A 21853-nucleotide genomic window follows, 5' to 3' on the forward strand; every position below is an offset into this window, starting at 1 on the left:
GGCCGCAGCAGTGGAGGGGCGGGGCAGACGGGCGGGATCCCGGAACGCAGCGGGCGCGGGTGCGGAAGCCGCCGGAGCAGCGGACCGCCGGAAGGGAAGCGAGCGCACTTCCGGCGACGGGCCCCGCCGCGCGTACTTCAGGTCCCGCGGGTGTCAGTGGCGGGGGCGACGGATCTCGGGCAGCTCCTCGGGACGGGGCGGGCGAGAAGGGCCCCTCCCGGAGTTGCCCTGGGCGTTTAACCGCGGCAGCCAGGCCTCCCTCTCCGTGAGACCCCGGCTTCCCTCTCCGCAGCCCGCCCGCTACCTGCCCGCCCCGCGCCCACGTCTTCCACGGTAAGAGACGGGGAGGGCTGGGTCGCCTCTCCTTGGAGGGCTCGTCGTGAGGTCTCGGCGAGCCCCTCCGCTCAGCGCCCCGCCCCATTGGCGGCAGCGGCAGGCACGGCCGCCCTCGGGCCGGAGAGGGCAGCGGTGCGCGAGTGGGGGTGCGGCCCCGCGGATGGAACCTCGGCCAGCGGGGTCCCGCCCCTGACCCTCTCCCGCCCCGCCCGCCTCGCTTCGCTTCGCTTCTCGCCCCGCCCCTGGCCCGCCTCGTCTCGCTTCCAGCGCGCCGAGCGGAGCCGAACGCTGGTCCTCCGGGAACCTCGGGCCGAGCGAGGCCGAGCGGGGCCGAAGGGGACCGAGCGGGGCCGAGCGGGGCCGGGCAGCGCCGGGCAGCACCCGCGGAGCCCTGGTGGCGTCCGTTCTCCGCTGCTATGAAGCGGGACCGGCTGGGACGCTTCCTGTCCGTTGGGACGGGCCGGCAGCGCGGAGCGTCGGGCGGCGGCAGCGGCCGGGCTCGGGTCCGCCCCTCCCGCAGCGGCGGGCCGAGGGTGGACGGGGCGGCGGCGCGGCGCGCCTGGGGCCCGGCGGGGGCCTGCGGGGACGCGGGCGAGGACGGCACGGGCGAGGCAGGTGTGTCCCGGGCCCGGACATGGCGGGCGGGGGTCGCGGAGGGGACTGCGGGTGGGCGCAGTTGCCCGGAAGCCGGCGCGGCCTCGCCTCCACCCGGCCGAGCGCGCAGCGGACTCGGGGCTGCTCCTGGATCGGCGCTGGGCGCCCGGCCCCGTTTTTATCGCGCTGCGTGACGCTGGCGTCGCCGGCTTGGCCTCCCGGTCCCCGCGGGCAGGTCGCTCTCCCGGGCGTCGAGTCCTCTCGGGAGCAGGAAAGGAGGCGGCGGCGTCTGCACTGGGCAGACGGAAACCGCTGCGTTTCCTGGAGAGCGCAGCGCCTTCCCCGGGTCTCGCGGTCGCTGGGAGGAGGGTGCAGTTCCAGGCTTCACTCGTGAAGTCGCTTCGCCCTGGCGGCCTTCAGAGCCCTTTAGAAGATGTCCTGGACCAGCAGCCACATCGCCCACAGGGCGGCTGTCTCGCTGCGAGCCCGGCGCCCGAGCCACTTGCTGGGTCCCGGGGCGTTGTGGAGGGCGATGCGGGCATGGCGCTCGGACCTGGAGTCCAGGACACCCCGGGCTCGGGAGCCTCTTCCTTTGCCTGCTGCTAATATTTCCTGCCGCTCTGTGCAGCAGCCCGGGCTGTCACTATGGGGCACTGTCGCCTCTGCCACGGGAAGTTTTCCTCGAGAAGCCTGCGCAGCATCTCCGAAAGGGCGCCTGGAGCCAGCACGGAGAGGCCATCTCCAGGGGAGCGCGTCCTCGTCAGGGACTTCCAGCGCCTGCTGGGCGTGGCTGTCCGCCAGGACCCCAGCTTATCTCAGTTTGTCTGCAAGAGCTGCCACGCCCAGTTCTACCAATGCCACAGCCTCCTCAAGTCCTTCCTGCAGAGGATCAATGTCTCCCCGACGGGCCACCGGAAGCCTTGTGCAAAGTACGCCCTAGTCTGTTTAGGTCACGTTCAGGTTGTCAGCACTGTGGAGTGACACGTGTGAGAGGGACAAGGGCGAGCCTCAGCAGGAGCCTCTGGGTAGGGGAATGGGCCGTGCCCGGCTCAGCACAAACACCCTGGGACCAGTGTGGAGCGAGCCGGGAGGAGCTGTGGGGAGGGGAGAGGAGAGGGTTCCCTGTGGGGACCGCTGAGGTTTGAGACCTCAAGAGGCTTCTGTATGGGGAGCACCGTGAGTCTCCGCCTGCTGGTCCTGCTCATGGCCACACTGATCCTTTGCAGGGTCGCTGCCCAGCCCCCAACAGGGGCAGAGGAGGGAGCGTGTCTGGGTGAGTCCTCCCCTGGTGGATGGTGGGCTGGGTGCTGGCCAGCCATGGAACTGACATCTCTGTTGACTCTCTGCAGTGGATCTGATCACATCGAGCCCCCAGTGCCTGCATGGCTTGGTGGGGTGGGTTCACGGACATGCGGCCAGCTGCAGGGCCCTGCCCCACCTTCAGAGGACGCTGTCCTCCGACTACTGTGGCGTCATCCAGGCTGTGTGGGGCTGCGACCAGGGCCACGACTACACCATGGACTCCAGCTCTAGCTGCAAGGCCTTCTTACTGGACAGTACACTGGCGGTCAAGTGGCCATGGGACAAGGAGACGGTGCCATGGCTGCCCCAGCACCGAGGCTGCAACCCTGGGGCCGCCCCTCAGACCTCCCAGGGCAGAGGGACAGGGACCCCAGTGGGGTCTGAGACCAGGACCCTGCCCAGCACAGACATGGCCCAGCCTCCTTCAGACAGCAACCCAGCAGGGCCCAGGCGGGGCTTCCCACCTCAGCCAAGCCTGCCCCTCTGCGGGGCCCCAGGTAGGAGGCACCTCTTGCCAGTGCTAGACCGGGATCTGTGCTCTTCCACGGGTCAGGGATTTCAGCAGAAAATGGATGTCTCCACTGCTCTGGGTGGTGGTGTGGTGTGGTGTGGTGTGGTGTCAGAAGGGGCCGGGGGGTCTTGGGGCTTCTGCCTATGGCGGCTCACCCCATCCAAAGAGCAGGGAGGGGTAGCCAGCCTGTCTCATGAGCGGAGCTCAGTTCCAGCAGTTTCTGTAGAGACGTGTTCATTAGCCGTCTAGTCTTTCTCTAAGCCTGTGCTAGGAGCTGAGGGGACTGAGGAAGAGAGAATAATGGAGCCTTGTCTGTGGATGTGGGGGAGAGAGCGGCCACTGCCTTTGTGGCTGCTGCCCTGTGCCAGCTGCAGGTCATTTCCTGGCGCTCAGACAGTTGCCTGGTGTGGGCCAGTGTGGTACAGCTTTCTCTGCTGACAAGCTGAGGGGAAATACAGAGCTCTTGTTTGGGCCCCAGAACCCTCAGCACTGTGGGCTGGTGCAGCTGCTCCTGGACGTTGTATTAGGAAGGCCGGGGCCAGCTTCCCACCGACCTCTCGCCCTGCGTGTGCTCTGCGCACCTGTCCCCACCTGGGCACGCAGCTCTGACCTTGAGTCCTCAGTGGAGCTCCCAAAAATCACAGCTACCTGTGATCCCAGCACTTTGGTAGGCTGAGGTGGGCGGATCACTTAAGGTCAGGAGATCAAGACCGGCCTGGCCAACATGCTGAAACCCCATCTCTGCTAAAAATACAAAAACTAGCGGGGCGTGGTGGTGTGCGCCTGTAATCCCAGCTACTCTGGAGGCTGAGGCACGAGAATTACTTGAGCCTGGGAGGTGGAGGTTGCAGCGAGCTGAGACTGGACCACTGCACTCCAGCGAGACTGTCCTAGACAAACAAAAATGCAGCTGCCTGAGATGGCCCAGCTAGACACAGGTGCACGAATGAGACGGTGTGGCGCAGGGGGCCTCGGGGAGGGAGCAGGGTTGTGAGTGTCACATCTTAGAACTGCTTGGCTTTTTAAACTTGAGTGCGGTACGTTGAGAACAATACTTTTTAAAACGTCATTTAAATAGAGATGGGGCTCTTGTTATTTTGTCCAGGCTGGTCTTGAACTCCTGGCTTCAAGTGATCCTCTTGCCTCCGCCTCCCAAAGTGCTGGGATTACAGGCGTGAATCACTGCCCCTGGTCGAGAGAACAGGAATTTTTTTTAAGTACGTTCCCATACTTTGCTGATACTTATTTATTAATTTGAGACAGAGTCTTCCTCTTCTCGCCCAGGCTGTAGTACTGTGGTGCGATTGTGGCCTCTGCCCCTCAGGTTCACCCTCCTGAGTACCTGGGATTACAGGCACCTGCCACCATGCCCGGCTATTTTTTCTGTTTTTAGTAGAGACAGGGTTTCACCGTGTTTGTCAGGCTGGTCTCCAACTCCTGACCTGGGGTGATCCGCCCTCCTCGGCCACCCAAAGTGCTGGGATTACAGGCGTGAGCCCCCATGCCTGGCCAACAACGGTACTTTTATAAATGTCTCAGAACATCCACCAGGTCCAGGCTGTGAGGAGGACTAGATCTGAGTCTTTGAAAGAACTGGGCTTTCTGGTGGTGCTGCTGCTGCCCGTGCGATGCTGGATGCGGGGCTGGTACCATCAGAGGCCGCATCAGAGGCCATGTAGCACCCTTGGCAAGGACGGGGCCAAGGCGGGGGGAACTTGAAGGTCAGGGACCCCAGGCTCCCTTCTAGTCAAGTCGTGCCTCCTTGCAGGCGAGGCCTTTCTGTGTTCCACGTGGGTAACAGGAGCCTTGTTCTTTGTTTCTCAGGGCAGTTGGGTGAGAAGCAGGTTCCATCTTCAACCTCGGATGATCGGGTAAAAGACGAGTTCAGTGACCTTTCTGAGGGGTGAGAGAAGAGTGGGTTTAAACAGCCTAAAATTTCTCCTTCAAAGCCAAACAGCCATCGTAGGGGCTGGCTGCCGTGCCCTGGTTGGGATGTGCCTCCCCTCGAAGTGGGAGGAGAGGAGGGGCTGGGGAGCTTCCGAGGCTTCTTGTCCCTGATTAGTGGTTTCCTGGGTGCCACAGGACCCCCTAGACCTGGGGCAGCTCCAGAGGGAGCCTGATAGGGATTCTGACCCAGAGTGGCATGGAAATGAGCTTGTTGAAACCACCGTGGCTGGTCCTTGGCTATCACTACTGTTAACTCTTTTAAGGCCATAGTTTCGTTTGCTCCAGATGTTTCTAGAGTCGAGAAAGCCCGACTCTAGCCCTTGAATATGACACTGTTGTGACCTCAAGCGGAGGTTTCATGAGGAGGTGGTAGGGGACAGGACTTCTCAGAAGGGACACCATCAGTGTCTGTGAGCTCCTTGGGAATCCACTGCCTCTCAGCCCAGCAGCACTCAGGGCAGCTGTGCCCGACAGGGGTTCACACCCTTTCCACCTTCCCCTGTCACCCTTGGCTGCAAAACAGACAAACCTGATCCAAATGAGGACAGCCCAATTTTGGGGGCAATCCAAGCGGGGTGTCTAGTGATGAAATCCTGCAAGTACCAGGAGGCACCTGGGGTGGCTGAGGCTGCCCCCAGGACCACCAGGAGATGAAATTGCAACTCACGTTTTAGGCCACAAATCTTTTTTTTTTTTTTTTTTTGCTCTTGTGAACTTTTTTTTTTAAGACTGTCACTCTTTTGCCCAGGCTGGAGTGTTGTGGTGCGATCTCAGCCCACTGCAAACCCCACCTCCCTGGTTCAAGCAATTCTCACGCCTCAGCCTTCCGAGGAGCTGGGATTACAGGCATGCGCCACCATGCCCGGCTAATTTTTGTGTTTTCAATAGAGACATAGAGACGGGGTTTCACGATGTTGGCCAGGCTGGTCTCAAACTCCTGACTTCAGGTGATCTGCCTCCCTCAGCCTCCCACAGTGCTTGGATTACATGTGTGAGCCACCACACCCGGCTGCTTTTGTGAACTTAGAAGTGGCTGATGGCAAACCCATCAGCTGCATTAAGGGTTCACAGTTACAGGTGAGGTGGTCGCGGTTTCTGAGTCTGCTTATCAGGAAGCCTCCTTTGCAAGCCTCTAGCCCTTCTGGACTGCAGTGGAAAGGGCTTTTTCCAAGTCCAGGGTCCGGGTGCTTGGAGCGCCTGGCTGGTCGGGGATTGCTGGCTTGTGAGCCCGGCTTGCTTTTTGTGTTCGGAAATGGGATTGGAAATTTGGAGATTTTAGATTTCTGAAGACAATTTCAGAACTGAAACGTGGGACGTGGGGGTCCACGTGGTGTCTTTAGGCAGGAAGTCTTGCAGATTTTGTCACTGCCCAGGGCTTTGCTGAAGATTCTCTCTTAATTCCTAGAGACTTCCTGAGTGAAGACGAAAATGACAAGAAGCAAAATGCTCAGTCTTCAGATGAGTCCTTTGAGCCTTACCCAGAAAGGAAGTAAGTGAGTCTGGTGGAGGCATCACGTGTGTGATGTAGACACCCCCTCAACACTGGAGGGGCAGGGGACGCAGAGCCTCCACTCCCTGCTGTGTCTACCCTCAGTTCACTCTTTGTGGCCGGATCTCCCGAACAGTCAAATGTGGCTTCCATCTGTGAGCTGGGAGGCAGGGGGAGGGGCAGGTGAGAAGGTGGGTCCTCCTGGCTGCCCGTCTCAGCATTGTCAGGTGACCAGCAGGCCGGTGCAGGACCGCCTCAGGGTCCCAGCAATGGATGGCAGGGGTCCCCTTTGACAAAACCCAGCCTCGCTTGAGAAGGAGGCTCTTGCGTCCCTCCTGCCAGTCCTATTCTGGGTTCACACCAGTGTCCCCCTGGAACTGCCCGCCCACCGTCTGTCATCCTCCCAGCTCTGACCCCGTCGTCGACCTCCCTAGCCAGGCAGCCATGGTTCACGTTCTTGTCGAATCACTTCTGTGACCTTGTTTTGACCTTCTGTTTTTGGGGATTTATGTTTTCTCTCTCCGGTTAGGACACAGGCCTTGGTAGTAAGGGCTGCTTTGCACTTGTGCTGTTTCCTTGCAGTCCTGTATCCCGGAATACCCAGAACAGTCTCAGGTAGTGGGTGGCTGACCCGGTCCCTTTCCTTAGCATTTCACAGTCCAAACAAAGATCCAGAGGGCAGGCGCCTCTGAGTACCACGGTCAGCCAAGAGAACCCTGCGTCGAAGACCGAGAGGTCACCGGCCTGTTTACCTGAGGTCCTGATGCTGTTGAATTATGAAGAGAGAAACAGGAGTGTAGGAGCCTGGAGAGAGATCAGAAGCAGAGGGCGGGATGGAGCCAGGGGAGCTCCAGCGGCCTCAGCATGGACAGAAAGCTGGTCAGGCCTAGAGAAGGTGCCCCACCCTCAGGTTTGTTCCCAGGAATCATGGCTGCTGTTGAAGCCCCTGCTCCCTGTCCTGTGACCTCCCCAGGCTGAGTCCAAATCCCAGGATACCCGAGAATGTGTGTCTGTGACTTGCTGCGCAGGTCTGGGGCCACTGGTGTGAGGAGGGCTGGGAGCTGGGATGGGAGGGTACAGGTGAGCCCTTTTTCCAGATTGAGGCAGGTTCAGGAGGGGAGGGTCTCCTCTCCTGAGCCCCTGCCGGTGTCATTAGGCCCCTTGGAACCCCAGGATTGCGGCAAAGCTGTGCTTTGGGACAGAGACACAAGAGACATGTTTGAAGAGGCTGCTAGTAAAAGGGTTAGTTGAGTGGAAACTGCTCTGTTCAGGAGGCAGGGCTGGGTGGAAGCACACGTGGCCTCCTGACCGTGGCAAGTGCTGGGGGCATGTGGCTCCTCAGCTGCTACAGTGAGACCTTGGGAACCTAGAAGGGCGTCTGCACAGCCCCCAGCCTATGTGCCACCTCCCAGTTGTCTTGCTGCTGCCCGTAGAGTGCTAGCAGGCGTGCTTGCCTGGGTCCTCAGCCCGGGGCCAGTGAGATGTGTTCATTAGGGCTCTGGTGTAGCCAGCGGTGAAGGCCACGGCCTCTGCCATCGTGGTGAAAGAACTGGCAAGCAGCAGTGAGGCCTGAGCACGGTCCACCCCGTCTGCAAGGACTCCGATCCCAAACCCAAGGGCACACAGGCTGCAGGTGGTCTGAAGCCCCCTGTGCCCAGGAAGTAAGCAGGCGTTATGGGAGCAGCGTGGCAGTCACTCAAACAAGGCGGGGCAGGTGAAGGGACAGTTATTAGGGTCAGGGAGAGAAGGGGCAGCAGTACGTCAACACGGCCCTTTTCAGTGCACTCTTGTAAGGAGAAGGGCAGTTAGACAGGGTCTCACGCTGCTGTCCAGGCTGCAGTGCACCTTGTGTGTCAGGCCGTCCTCCCACCTCAGCTCCCACAGTGCTGCAGTGACCAGCGTGAGCCACTGCAGCGTCAGTTGCTTGCTGATGCTCTTGGGCGTCAGCTGTTTTCTTACTTGCCTCTTCTGGTTGTGGATAGTGGGTTTTGTCCTCTGCCACTTTGCTCAAATCAATTAGGTTTTCTTGTACGTCAGTCTTTAGGGTTTTCTACATACAAGGTCATGTCATTTATGAATACAGATACTTTTTCTTCAAGTGCTTTTTTTCCTTGCCCAGTTACTCTGGCCAGGGTCTCCAGACACTGTGCTGAGTAACAGCGGTGAGAATCCACGTCGTCTTCCTGATCTTAGAGGAAGAGCTTTTAGTGTTTGAGCATCGAGTGTGATGTCTGCTGTGGGTTTTTCACTGTGAAGTTTCCCTTTTGTGCCTGGCACAGATTTCCTTAATTATCTGGATCCAAAAGGCAAACACAAGCCTATCCCCTTTTGTCTCCGATACACACACGCACAGGAAGCTGCTGATCTGCTGCCCCTCAGGGACTTGCCAGACCAACTAAAACGCACGGCCCTAAAGTTCTGGACAAGGTCTCCTGCCCATCATGGCCCCAGCCAGCAGCTCCAGGGACACAGGCAGGGCTGAGGAATGGGGGTGGCTCACCGTGTGCTTCCTGGGGGAACAGCACCTCTTCCTCTGAAGCCCTGCCTAGGTGCCTTGAGGCAGGGTTTAGATGGATTCTGAGCTCTTTTCTAACGTAAGGTCATTGTGGTAGAGTGGCCCCTAGAGCACCCCTGTTGTGCCGTCTTTCCTGACAGCTCCAGTTTTGGGTTTTACATGTAGAACAGGGTGAAGCTTCAGTTCTGAGAATTCACCCCTATAGCAAGCAGGTCGCTCCATGTACTTGTGCTCCCTGGCAAGCAGGTCACTCATGTTGGAGGACAGACAAGAAATGTTTGCAAATAGAGATCAGAAGCCACTGAATCTGGGAACTTCTTTTTCTCAGGGTCTCTGGTAAGAAGACTGAAAGCAAAGAAGCCAAGAAGTCTGAAGAACCAAGAATTCGGAAGAAGCCCGGACCCAAGCCGGGGTGGAAGAAGAAGCTCCGTTGTGAGAGGTGAGGCCTGCAGTGCGGGGCTTGCCCCACCTGTCGGGCTGAGGCTTCATGCATGGTTTTCATTCCAGGGAGGAGCTTCCCACCATCTACAAGTGTCCTTACCAGGGCTGCACGGCCGTGTACCGAGGTGCTGACGGCATGAAGGTGAGCAGTAGTGGTGCCTGACGGGGGCCTGGCAGCTGTGTGTGCCCTGACGCAGACTTGTGCCCAAGGATGCTCATGACCTAGACTAATGGCAACATTCCCAGGGGTAGGTATGGGGCCAGACTTTGACTGGAGACACCCCCTGGGGGTCCAGAAGTTTCTTAAGAGTGAAGCTATGGAGCCAGTGGTGTAGCTGGAGGAGGTGGATCTGCCTTCCTTCTGCTGGGGTCAGTCATCAACCCCTGAGGGCCCCTGGGGTTTGGCCCAGGTGAAGCTAAGGATCTCCTTTGCAGAAGCACATTAAGGAGCACCACGAGGAGGTCCGGGAGCGGCCCTGCCCCCACCCTGGCTGCAACAAGGTTTTCATGATCGACCGCTACCTGCAGCGCCACGTGAAGCTCATCCATACAGGTACTGCCAGGGACACGTGACCGGCTTTCCAATCTTCCTGATATCTACCCCTTCCCCAGGAATTGGGGGTCACAGGCAGGTGGCTAAAGGCCTCAGGTGCTCATAAGTCACGTAGCTAGGGCTGGGCGCGGTGGCTCACGCCTGTAATCCCAGCACTTTGGGAGGCCGAGGCGGGTGGATCACGAGGTCAAGAGATCGAGACCATCCTGGTCAACATGGTGAAACCCCGTCTCTACTAAAAACACAAAAAAATTAGCTGGGCGTGGTGGCGCGTGCCTGTAATCCCAGCTACTCAGGAGGCTGAGGCAAGAGAATTGCCTGAACCCAGGAGGCGGAGGTTGCGGTGAGCCGAAATTGTGCCATTGCACTCCAGCCTGGGTAACGAGAGCGAAACTCTGGCTCAAAAAAAAAAAAAAAAAGTCATGTAGGTAGATGAAGGCTAGAGTGGGGGGTCTGTGAATCTGCTCTTCCCTGTGATAGAAGGAATTCCCAGATTCCTGGCAGCTTGTCAAAACTGATAAATTTGTCTTAACATGAAGTCTTGCTGTCACCCAGGGTAAAGTGGTGTGATCTTAGCTCACTGCAACCTCTGCTTCCCAGGTTCAAGTGATTCTCCCGCCTCAGCTGCCCGAGTAGCTGGGATTACAGTGGGTGCCTGCCACAAAGCACAGCTAGCTTTTGTTTTAGTAGAGACAGGGTTTCACCATGTTGGCCAGGCTGGTCTCAGACTGGAATCCCTGGCATACAGAGGGCTGCGTTTTCATAGGTTCTGTGGTGTGTTTGCAGTATGAACAGATTTTGGTATTATGGGGGGAAGGTCCTCGGTGAAGCCTGAGCTCCCCTGAGGAAGCAGCTGCGGACAACTGTATATTGACCCCTAAACATGTAGTTTTGCTTGGTTTTGAGCTTTCTAAAGAACAATTCATTGCAGAAAGTATTTTCTCATTAGGATTTATTTTTATTGCTGGATCATGTCACCATTTTCCTGTCACCTGACATGCTGGTTATTTCTGTTACTTTGCTGAGTGTTCTCCCCCATCTCTCCTGATGGCACTAGTTCCTTGGCTTTGCTTCTTCAGACTCTGTACCTGACAATATGCCTGATCTCAACATTTTGGAGGTTGAGGCCAGGAGTTTGAGACCAGCCTGGGCAACATAGTGAGACCCCATCTCTACCAAAATCGCCCAGGCTGGAGTGCAGTGGCACTATCTTAGCTCACTGCAGCCTCTGCCTCCCTGGTTCAAGTGATTCTCCTGTCTCAGCCTCCTCTCCAGAGTAGTTAAGGTTATAGGTACCTGATGCCACGCCTTTTTTTTTTTTTAATAGAGAGGTGGGTTTTGCTATGTTGGCCAGGCTGGTCAAACTCCTGACTTCAGGTGATTCACTTGCCTCAGCCTCCCGAAGTGCTGGGATTACAGGTGTGAGCCACCGGACCCAGGCCCCCAATTTTTTTTAATCAGCAGGGTGTAGCTGGGAGGCTGAGGCAACAGATCAGTTAAGTCTGGGGGTTCGAGGCTGTAGTGAGCCATTATTGTACCACTGCACACCAGCCTGGGCAGCTGAGGAAGCAAGACTGTGAAGTGGGACAGCAGAGAGTCAAACCTCAGGGTAAAGTTGACCTCAGAAAAGACTGTCTTGGCAGCTATTTCAGGCTTGACAGATATGTGGAGAGCATAGGGTGAGCGAGTATGCATGTCCACACATGGGAAGTGTGAGGAAGATTCCAGAGAGTACAGCCATGCATACCAACGGGGTCTCTCCCACACCCTGGGTATGGCCCCTCTCACAGCTTCAAGAATTTGTGGTCCAGGAAATAAGTGGCTTCTGAAGTTCCTTTAAAAACCGTCCTTAAATGTCCATGGTTGGTGATGGGGACGACCTAGCCATGTGACGGTCCTGGCAAGCAATTTAAAGATCTCACTAATAAATTAGGCCTGAGAAGCCCCTTGCTTGTGCCTACCACATGTTGACGTGTGATCCTCTCAGCTGTGATGTGATGTTTTAGACCGTCATTCCCCACACCACCGCGCCCCCCTCCACTGGGCAGTGAGAGCATCAGGGGCCTGTACTTAGTGCACTCTGCTCTCTCAGAGGTGCGGAACTATATCTGTGACGAATGTGGACAGACCTTCAAGCAGCGGAAGCACCTCCTCGTCCACCAGATGCGACATTCGGGAGCCAAGCCTTTGCAGTAAGTGTGAGCCGGGCCCACCCTAGGGCTGTGGCTGGCCCGGGCACCTTCTCACCTGCCTCTGTCCCTCAGGTGTGAGGTCTGTGGGTTCCAGTGCAGGCAGCGGGCGTCCCTCAAGTACCACATGACAAAACACAAGGCTGAGACTGAGCTGGACTTTGCCTGTGACCAGTGTGGCCGGCGGTTTGAGAAGGCCCACAACCTCAACGTGCATATGTCCATGGTGCACCCGCTGACACAGACCCAGGACAAGGCCCTGCCCCTGGAGGCAGAGCCACCCCCCGGGCCACCTAGCCCCTCTGGAACCACAGAGGGCCAGGCGGTGAAGCCCGAGCCCACCTGAGGACAGCAGTGAGGATGGGACCTGTAGCAGCCTGGACTCTGCAGGGGCCGTGGCAGCCTCACTGACTTCCTGCGAAGCCATGCAGGAGGGTCAGAGGATGTGGCCCACCTTTGGTGGTGGAGGTGGGCTTGGTGTACAGCTCAAGTAGCCTTTCTCCGCTCTGGGACCAGTGGTTTATTTTCCTACAAACATTGAAGTGACTTGGGGCCAGACAGTTTATAAATAATGGATTCCTTTTCCCCACCTAAAGCAATCAAGGAGATTCGTAATCCACTTTTTAGTGCAACAAGAGCTCTATGTTACACTTGTAATAAATTATTTACAAAGGAGCAGGGCTGGTGTGCAGTGGCAGGTCCTGTCAGAAGAGACGAGGCTCCTGGCACAGGTCGGTGTCAGGGGCGGCCTGCTGCCTGCTCCGGAGGGCAGTGCTCACTTCTGGGTCGCAGTCCGCACGATCAGCCAGCAGCTGGGAGAGAGCAGGTACTCAGACCACAGGGGAGGGGTGCTGGCATGACAGCCAAGTCATGCTGCATGGCCCAGGCGGCTGGGAATTCTCATGTCCCCAAGGTGGGCATCTTGACGTTACCTTTGTTACATGTGAGAAGTTCTTTTTTGGGCACCGAGGTATCAACTGCAGCAGAAAAAGGCGAGCTTTTGTTATCAGGTCAACAGGGTCGCCCTAAAGAGAGTAACAGGCAAAATCAGCTTGGAAGGCATACTGAGACAGGGCTGCTGTGTCCCCTACTATCTGCACGCTGCACCTCAGGCTGGGGGAGCTCCCCTGGAGATGGGACTGGCCCCTGCACCTGCCTGACCCTTGAGCTCCAGGCTTCTGCCAGCTGGAGGTGAAACTGTGCTCGTATCCCCAGCCACGAAGAGTTGGACCAGCTTCAGGTACATGTCGACAGCAACACACAGGAAGGCCTCTTCCCTCATGGCTGCATCTTCGTGGAAGTTGGAGAGAAGACTAGAGGTAAAGACATGGTGACAGGTGGCTAAGATGGCTGGAAGGGTCGCAGGTGATGTCAGGGATACCTGCTCATCTGTGGGGCAGAGGCACAGGCAACCTTTCCCATCTGGTGGGAGGCCCAGAGGCGCTAAGATAGGGGTCTGGGAAACACTGCCCCCTCCCTGACCACACACGGCTGTGTAGTTACCTGTAGAAGGCGAAAGGCAGCAGCCTGGTGTGCTGATCCGGGGCCACGCGGAGGAGGAGGCACCCCAGCCTGGTGTCTGCCACAACAAGAGGTGGTTCAGACAATTCTGGACATCTCTGCCTATTAGCGGTGCTGGGGGACACCCCCAGGGTCAGGACCTGTGCTCTAGGAGGCTTGGCTGTGGGGATGGTGCAGGGTGAACAGCCTCAGCTGAGGACACCTGGGCACCTGTCAGCAACTGGGAGAAGATGGGCGGGGGGTCGCCCTCCTGCAGGAGAGCGGGGGTGTGGGGCAGAGTGAGGCAGTTTCCACAACAGGCATGTGAGTCCTGTAGGGTTGACCAGTGAACCGGTAAATTTATCTTACTAGTATAAACAAGTTTGCACTTAAGCTCCATTTTAGTTGGGAGAGATTATCAACTAAGCCAGAGGATAGACTCATAAAAATGAATTTGCAAAGTGAACCTCAAGGAGGGCTTGTTCTTAACCATTTGAAAGTTGCCTCTGAAAAGAGCAGTGCTCCGTGTTTTTCTTACCACTCTCTGCCAACTGAAAGAGTGCCAGCCAGGGTATCTTCCTCTTCTCTAAACACTCGAGGACTGCAGCACAAACTTCTAAAGCTTTTAGTGGGCCCAGGGTGCTCTGTAAACCGTGCGAGAGGAACCCTGAGAATGGCCGACCTGCTGTGCTCACGTGTGTGGCCCTCTGCACAGAAGGCATTTCCCCTCAGAACTGGTGACAACCTATAGAAGAGACCACGGGGGCCTCTGGATGGAAGGGGCTCAGGAGGCGGCCAGGAACCTCAGGCGCTCACATGCCAGGCTGTTGTACCGCGTCCTGAAATCGGTGTGAAAAGAAAGGCCCACAGGCTGGATGCAGTGGCTCATGCCTGTGATCCCCCAACCCTCTGAAAGGCCGAGATTGGGCAGATCACTGAGGGCAGTTCAAGACCAGCCTGGAAACATGGGGAAACTAGGTCTCTACTAAAAATACAAAAATTAACTGGGTATCATGGCGCATGCCTGTAATCCTAGACAGCTACTCGGTAGGCTGAGGAAGGAGAATAGTTTGGACCCAGGAGGCAGAAATTGCGGGAAGCCAAGACTGTGCCACTGCAGCCCAACCTGAGTAACAAAGCAAGACGCTGTCTCCAAAAAAAAGCCCACAGCCTGGGAATTCTCAGACTTCTGCAAACACAGGGAGCTCCTGACTTCAGGCAGCCAGCTTCCAAGCCAGCCCCTGCTGGGCCAACAGCGGGAGAAGACACCTTAGTTGGTAAGGTTTAACTTACATTTGGGGTCAGATGTGACGAGAGCAGGCCCATCAAGGAGAAGAAGAAAAGGAAAACCAATAGCTGCAAGGAAAAATGTGCACTTATTACTATGACATTAAAATGTCCTGTACTGTGACTGCCAGTATAGGCCGACACACACATTTCTCTTTAACTGAATCTTTTTACATCTAGGCCATAAATCCTTTAAGTGGATCTTAGAAAACTTTCCAGTCACTTTTAAAGAGACAGCTTGAGAATTACTACTGACTGGGTCATTTCACACTTGCCTTTAAACACAGTCAGAAAGGGGGGTGCTGCAGACTCCTTGGTTGTGTGGGGTCCCAATCCTTGGAGATAAACCCACAGCCTCCATCCTATCCCAGGACCTGACTGGGCAGGTATCTGTGGACACCGTCCTCGCCGCACAGTAGGGCCTCAAGGCTGTGGCGCCACTAAAATTCCTTCTAACAAAAGTCCACAGGCAACCTGAAGATGTTAAAAGTCACCAAAACCCTTGGCTGTGCTGTGGATCCAGCTTTCAGCTGGTCTAAGTAGTATGCTGACACAGCCTGTGTTGACCATGGGCACAGGGGATGCTGACTCCAGCTCTCTTGTGGGATGCTAGCTTCAGCTCCTGTTGTACCCACAGCACCCCTGGCTCCCTACACAGAGGGCCATGTGGGTGTCACTGGCCTGGCAGGGGCAGTCAGGCTTTCCAGGGTGCAGGAATCAGGTGGGCATGGGGTCTGAGTCCAGCATGGTTCCTGGCCTGGAATTCAGAGCAGCCTTTTCTTCCGCTCCTTTCCGCATATCTATGGCTACAGAGTCCCATCTTTTCTGCCACTTGTCCCCAGCACCCCAGCTCTGAGCTGTCTCACTGCAAGCTTATCTGGGTGGGGCTGTCCCTCAGCACATGAATTAAGGCTACAGCAGCATGAACAAAGAAGACTGATGGCTTTACACTGGGCTGTGATGAGGATAAAAATAGCCTAAATAAAAGCACTTCAAGCCTGGGCAACAGAGTGAGACACCAGCCCCCCCCCCCCCAAACCATCTCCCTTATTTATTTTTTTGAGGCGGAGTTTTCTTGCCCAGGCTGGAGTGCAATCGTGTGATCTCGGCTCACTGCAACCTCCACCTCCTGGGTTCAAGCAATTCTCCTGCCTCAGCCTCCCGAGTAGTTTTACAGGCTATAGAATTACAGGCATGTGCCACCAAGCCTGGCTAATTTTTTTATTTTTAGTAGAGACAGGGTTTCACCATGTTGGCCAGGCTGGTCTCGAACTCCTGACCTCAAATGATCTGCCCACCTCAGGGCCTCCCAAAGTGTTGAGATTACAGGTGTGAGCCACTGCCCGGCCTAGACACCCTCATCTCTTTGAGACCCTCTCATCTCAAAAAAAAAAACTGAAAAACTTAGCTGGGCATGGTGGTACACAACTGTTGCCCCAGCTACTCCAGAGGCTGAGGTAGGAGGATGGCTTGAGCCCCCCTGGGCTTCAGTGAGCTATGACTGCACCACTGCACTCCAGCCTGGGCGAGAGAGTGAGACTGTCTCAAAAATAAGTAGATAAATGTATCTTTACTAAACTTGAGACTCAGTCTTTTTTATCTCCAAATAATGTGACAAGAACTCCAAGCCTCATATTTGTCATTAGAAAAACACAGTTCATCAGGCAAACGCAGAGAAATAGCGCTGACTAAAACCAAGCTTGAGAGAAGAAGGAGAAGAATTTCTTATCTTGCCTCCTCTCTCTCGCAGTCCAACTTTTTGAGCTGGGTCCTGACGTTTTCTTCCCCGACTTGTTGAATTGCAAAGTACAGTGCAGCAGCTGAGAGCCAGGCTGGGTTCGGTGCCTGGGGGGTGGCATCAGGAGAGAGGAAACTGGAACAGAGAGAAGGTGGTCACTGCAGGGCTTTACAGCCACACCACAGACAGCAGGTCCTTATTCCCGGCTGTCACAATGCTTCCTGTACCCCTCTGGGGCCCGCCTCTCCATCAGAGGATACAGAAGGTTATCAGCCATCAGAAACAACGTCTGCTTCCCTCCGCACCTCAGGTCCACCTCAGAGTCTGGGCAGGTGCTGGTGCTGCCCCCACAGCCTCTGCTGACTCCAGGAGGGAGTGGGCAGGGCCTGTCCACCTCGCCCTGTGTTCTTGGGTGCCGGCTGCCCAAGTTTTAGAAGAAGAGATCTCAGTTCCCTTAGTTCTCCATGCCTGGCCCTGTGACTGGATCAGGCGTTCCCTCCCAGAACAGAGAACAAAGGACCACCCGGCTCTGACCCCACTGTGAAGTCTGACAGACAGGTTTAAAATTCAGCCAGTTAAACTGGCAGGAGACCGGGCACCGTGGCTCACACCTGTAATCCCAGCACTTCGGGAGGCTGAGGCAGGTAGATCACAAGGTCAGGAGTCTGGGGTTCGAGATCAACCTGACCAACATAGTGAAACCCCATCTCTACTAAAAATACAAAAATTAGCCAGGAGGTGGTGGGTGCCTGTAATCCCAGCTACTCAGGAGGCTGAGGTAGAAGAATCGCCTGAACCTGGAAGGCAGAGTGTGTCACTGCACTCCAGCCTGGGTGACAGAGCGAGATTCATCTCCAAAAAACAAAATTGGCAGTAAATTAATGAAACATGATGCTGTGGTTTGAGAAACATGAAATACGCGGGGCATGGTGGGTCACGCCCATCATCTTAGCACTTTGGGAGGATCACTTAAGCCCAGGAGTTCAAGACCAGCCTGGGCAACACAGTGAGACTCAATCTCAAAACATCAAAACAAGGCCCGTGTGGTGACTCACGCTTTAATCCCAACACTTTGGGAGGCCAAGGCGGGCGGATCACTTGAGGGAGTTTCATTCTTGTCGCCCACGCTGGAGGATGTAGTCTCAGCTCATTGCAACCTCCACCTCCCAGGTCAAACAATTTTCCTGCCACAGCCCCCTGAGTACCTGGGACTACAGGCGCCCACCATCACATCCAGCTAATTTCATTTTTAGTAGAGACTGGAGTTTCATCATGTTGGCCAGGCTGGTCTCAAACTCCTGACCTCAGGTGATTCACCGGCTTTGGCCTCCCAAAGTGCTGGGATTACAGGCATGCGCCACCATTCCCAGCTCTTCCGTTTTATAAGTAGGCTGTCAGCAGCTGAATCCTGAGAGGACCCAGTGTGGCATCAGGGATTCAAAATAGTGACAAAGGATGGTGTTCTCTAAGGAGGCTGGATAGGGACTAGCAATATCCTCTGTGACCCCGTAAGAACACGCACCCAGATTCAGCAGGTGGAGTGGCCGTCACCTCTGTCGTCCCCCAGGAGGGTGGGTTAGTCCAGAATGCACCAAGAGCTCAGCAGTTTGCAAGGACCCATGAATATGGGACTGGGGTCCACAGGTCAGAGTAGGCTGAGAATCTACACCCTGAGGTCCCAGTGACATTGACCCTGCCAGCACGAGAGGCTGACTGGGAGCCCACATTAGATTAAGAGGAAGGGGAGCAGGTGGGAAGGAATCATTCTGGAGCTCCTCACTCAGACAGGGGCCTGCCAGAGGCTGGTTTTGTTATTTTTTCCCCCAAGACTGAGGCTCACTGTGTTGCTCACGGGAGTACAGTGGTGTGACCTCTGCCTCCTGGGTTCAAGCGATTCTCTTACCTCAGCCTCCCAGGTAGCTAGGATTATAGCTGCCCACCATCACGACAGCTCAGTTCTTTTCTCCCTGCTCCCACGAGAGGCTGCCCATGCCCCTTCCCTCAAGCAACCTAGGGTGTCCAGGGACAACACCAAGCAGGGCCCAAAGTGCATCTGGGCATGCACACATCGTGCCGCCACCCACACGTACTCGCTGGCAAACTGCCGGCCTTCTTGCAGCCTCTGCAGCTCCCGGGGCAGTGGGCTCTGGCAGCGTCTCCTCCACTGGCAGAGCAGCACAGGCTCCAGGCTTGGCCACCACAACTACAGAGAGACAGCACCAGGACACAGATGAGGGCGGCTGAGATGGACACGCCTCCAATGCCACAGCCACGATGAGCCCCCAGCGCTCCTACCAGCCACCGTGGTCCCACACTCACCCTTCGCTTTGGAACTCCAAAGCCAGTATCTTTTATGCTGTTTTATGCGGCATGATTGCCCACACTCATGGAAGGGGAATTAGGAAAGGAAGAGTCTGGTCTAACACCACAGTGAAGCAACCACACCGCCCCTGAGCTGGGCCTGCCTTGTCCTTGGACGTCCTGAGCTGAGAGCTGGCATTCTACATACAGAAGAGTCTATTTCTAGTGAATTCCACCAACTGAGCTACTCCTCGGGGGAAATGGCAGCCTACTTGAGGAGCTCCCTGGGGAACATGCTGGGCTCCTGGAAGAAAAAAGCCCTCGTGTCCCTGATAACAAGTCTTCAGGACTAAGTGAGCCGCCGAGGTAGGGAGGAAAGCGCTGCCTCTTCCCCCGTGCCCGGGACCCCAGGATGTCAGGGGAGCCTGTGAGCTCTGGAGGGGACTGAGGTGACGTCTCTGCTCCTAATTCCATAGTCAGGTGCAAGTGGGCCACAGTTACACGCTCATGAGGGAGCACAGGCAGCCACCAACAGCCTCCAGCCAACGTGTAACCCAAAACCGTGAACCAACAAGCCCCACACACAAATGAACACAAAGGTGCCCGTGGGGTCTGAGCGGGCTCCACAGCGGAAAAGTCATGAGGGTTCCCATGGTGTCTGCGGTGGGGGCTGGGACAGTTCTGGGAACTCAGGACGCTCGGCCCTGATCTGCTGGGAGCTGACATCTTTAACTGTGGCCTTGGAGTCTCCTGACACATTTTTCTCTGGGATTATAACACCCGAGATGGAAAAGAGCTGGAGAAAAGCCAGAGCAGCCTCACAGTCTCCTACTCATGCCCAAAGCAAAACATCTGAGAAGACAGCTGGCCTACCAGAGCAGAGGTCAAAATTAAGGGGCATTTCGTCTGGCACTCGGCCAGCATCAAGTCGACCATCAGAGAAGGGTCTCTGCTCCGCAGACTGGCATTCAAGAGCCCCTGCAGGAGAGAACACACCAGGAGCTCAGTGGTTTGCCAGAACCCATGACCAGCAGAGGGCAAGAACCTGCAGGACCCTGATAGGAGGATCCACCCACAGGGTTCTGAGAAGGCCATAGGAGGGGCCGAGGGACCAGCTTACCCTGAAGAAGTGGGCAGTGATGTCCTGCGTCAGGGCACCTCTGTGGGAGCAGATGTTTCTCTGTAAGAGTTCAAGGCAAGAAAAAGGCCACAGGTAGAGAGGTGAGACCAGCGTGCAGAGAGGCTGCTGGGTGGATTCCGTTGCGAGGAAAACACTCCCTGAGGCTTGGCAGAGGCGGCCATGGATGGCACACCTGGCCTGGAGCCCTGGCCATGCTGTCCTGAAACTTAACACCTCCCCTGTGCAGCCAGCTCCCGCAGCCCAGTCTGTAGGCTCCAGAAGAAGGCAAGGAGGCACAAGTGGCTGCAGGGACAGGGAAGCACTGGGGCCCAGATCTCTCACTGCTGAGGACAATAACGCCACTGCCCAGCCATCCTCTGGTTCCTCTGTCCTTTGCTAACCAAGTGCAGTCCATGGTGTTTTCCTGTCTGCTGTCATGTGCCATTCTGAGAGCTTTCTAAAAAATAGCCTTTCATAAGAATTCAAAGGAAACCATAGTGATTTTCTTTAAGCTTCCACAGGTCTCGTGTCCTCTGCTTTCCTTGTCACATTTTAAAGTGCTACACAAGGCAGGGCACAGTGGCTTAAATAAGCTGTAATCCCAGCACTTTGTGAGGCTGAGGTGGGTGGATCATGAGGTCAGGAGTTTGAGACCAGCCTGACCAACATGGTGAAACCCCATCTCTACTAAAAATACAAAAATTAGCTGGGTGTGGTGGCTCATGCCTGTAATCTCAGCTACTCAGGAGGCTGAGCAGGAGAATCACTTGAACCCAGGAGGTGGAGGTTGTGGTGAGCAGAGATCGCACCACTGCACTCCAACCTGGGTGACAGAGCGAGACTCCATCTCAAAAAAAGAAAAAAAGTGCTACATAGCTGGCATGGAACCTCAATTCCATCTCTCACATCTGTGCATCCTCAGATGAAAACAAGAAAAGGCCTCAGGAGCAGAAGCTGCTGTCTCTCTCTGTGGCACGCGAGGGGCTGGTATCTTCCCAGCTCGGACCGGCTCGGTCCCTCTGTCGCCCAGGCTGAAGATCAGCAGTGGGATCTTGGTTCTGCACAGCCTCAGCCTCCTGGGCTCAATGAGTCCTCCTGACTTAGCCTCCCAAGTAGGTGGGACTACAGGCATGCACCACCATGCCCAGTTAATTTTAGTATGTTTTGTGGAAACAAGGTTTTGCCATGTTGCCCAGGCTGGTCTCGAACTCCTCGACCCAACTGATCCAGCCACATCAGCCTCCTAAAGTGCTGGGATTACAGATGAGCCACTGCCCCCGGCCTACTGGTTAGGATCACCCTGCAGCTCACACTGGGCAGTGTCTAAAATGAAGGATAACTGGGCTGCCCTGCGGGCGACAGCAGCACTCAGATCACCACAGGCTTTTTACACATGAAGCTGAGACTGGAAATAAGTGTACGGAGGTGTGTGGCACACAAAATGGTCTGTACAATTCCATATGTCAAAATCATTAAAACTTGAGGGAAAGTGAAGGAGTTCAAACTTAGGAGAAGGCAACCTTCAGCTGGTCTGCTAATGTGCGTCCTGGCTGTGGGTCAGGGCCTCCCTCACATGGCACTCCACACTCACAAAGCATTCCAGACGTTGTTCCCTATATGACTCTGAACCTTTCCTGAGTGAATCCACGCTCAGGACACCCACGGAGGCTGCGAGGGCTGCTCTCACACATAGGCACTGGCCAGTCAGGCGGACGTGAGCACGCAGCACCTACCATCTCCGAGTTGACCAGGTGGAAGAACTGCTCGCATCTGGCAGTGATGGGCTGCTGGGCCTGGAAGCTGCTGCCGCAGAGGACAGATGAAGGCAGGCGGAGGAGGATCCTGGAAGGAAGGGGCCATACTGCCAGCAACACACAGCACATACTCTGCTCCTTCCCCGGGGCTCAGACTCCCAGACCAGCAACCACCACCCTGAGACACAGTGCCACTGCTTGAACCGGAGCCTGGGCCTGTGTCTCTCTGTCCCACCCAATGCCTGCACTCGGAGCCCCGCTCGCCTTATCATGCTT

The 21853-nt window shown here is 56.1% G+C and overlaps 2 protein-coding genes across 62 annotated transcripts in view; one reads left to right on the forward strand and one right to left on the reverse strand.

Annotated features, from left to right (window-relative positions):
* The first annotated feature begins 100 nt into the window (after nucleotides 1–100).
* ZNF276 (zinc finger protein 276) lies at nucleotides 101–12549 on the forward strand. 12 transcript variants are annotated; one of them, XM_078358049.1, is made up of 13 exons: nucleotides 101–333; nucleotides 1559–1955; nucleotides 2157–2203; nucleotides 2280–2729; nucleotides 4568–4646; nucleotides 6096–6179; nucleotides 6828–7089; nucleotides 7336–7421; nucleotides 9023–9133; nucleotides 9202–9277; nucleotides 9571–9688; nucleotides 11781–11880; nucleotides 11953–12549. In XM_078358049.1, exons 4-13 carry the CDS (start codon nucleotides 2447–2449, stop codon nucleotides 12221–12223), a joined length of 1470 nt encoding a protein of 489 aa, XP_078214175.1. In that variant the 5' UTR covers nucleotides 101–333; nucleotides 1559–1955; nucleotides 2157–2203; nucleotides 2280–2446; the 3' UTR covers nucleotides 12224–12549. The 12 variants fall into 12 exon arrangements, with proteins under 12 accessions (XP_078214175.1, XP_078214173.1, XP_035137561.1 ...); XM_078358047.1 differs by having other exon boundaries at nucleotides 4568–4614; XM_035281670.3 differs by having other exon boundaries at nucleotides 1559–1859.
* Nucleotides 12498–21853, reverse strand: part of FANCA (FA complementation group A) — an 80523-nt gene continuing 71167 nt past the window's right edge. For 16 of the 50 annotated variants that reach the window (XM_078358030.1, XM_078358025.1, XM_078358036.1 and 13 more), the window contains 11 exons: nucleotides 21557–21665; nucleotides 19824–19883; nucleotides 19577–19681; nucleotides 18493–18605; nucleotides 16399–16537; nucleotides 14671–14733; nucleotides 13916–14021; nucleotides 13381–13558; nucleotides 13034–13190; nucleotides 12810–12902; nucleotides 12498–12689 (listed from right to left, as the gene is read on the reverse strand). In XM_078358030.1, the coding sequence (XP_078214156.1) occupies nucleotides 12582–12689; nucleotides 12810–12902; nucleotides 13034–13190; nucleotides 13381–13558; nucleotides 13916–14021; nucleotides 14671–14733; nucleotides 16399–16537; nucleotides 18493–18605; nucleotides 19577–19681; nucleotides 19824–19883; nucleotides 21557–21665 (1231 nt within the window). In that variant the 3' untranslated portion in view covers nucleotides 12498–12581. Of the gene's footprint in view, nucleotides 12690–12809; nucleotides 12903–13029; nucleotides 13191–13380; nucleotides 13559–13915; nucleotides 14022–14670; nucleotides 14734–16398; nucleotides 16538–18492; nucleotides 18606–19576; nucleotides 19682–19823; nucleotides 19884–21556; nucleotides 21666–21853 lie in introns of all 50 variants that reach the window. The other 34 variants (XM_078358033.1, XM_078358029.1, XM_078358028.1 and 31 more) reach the window with 6 other exon arrangements.

Source organism: Callithrix jacchus, chromosome 20 (genome assembly GCF_049354715.1).
Source record: "Callithrix jacchus isolate 240 chromosome 20, calJac240_pri, whole genome shotgun sequence".
Classification (NCBI taxonomy): domain Eukaryota; kingdom Metazoa; phylum Chordata; class Mammalia; order Primates; family Cebidae; genus Callithrix; species Callithrix jacchus.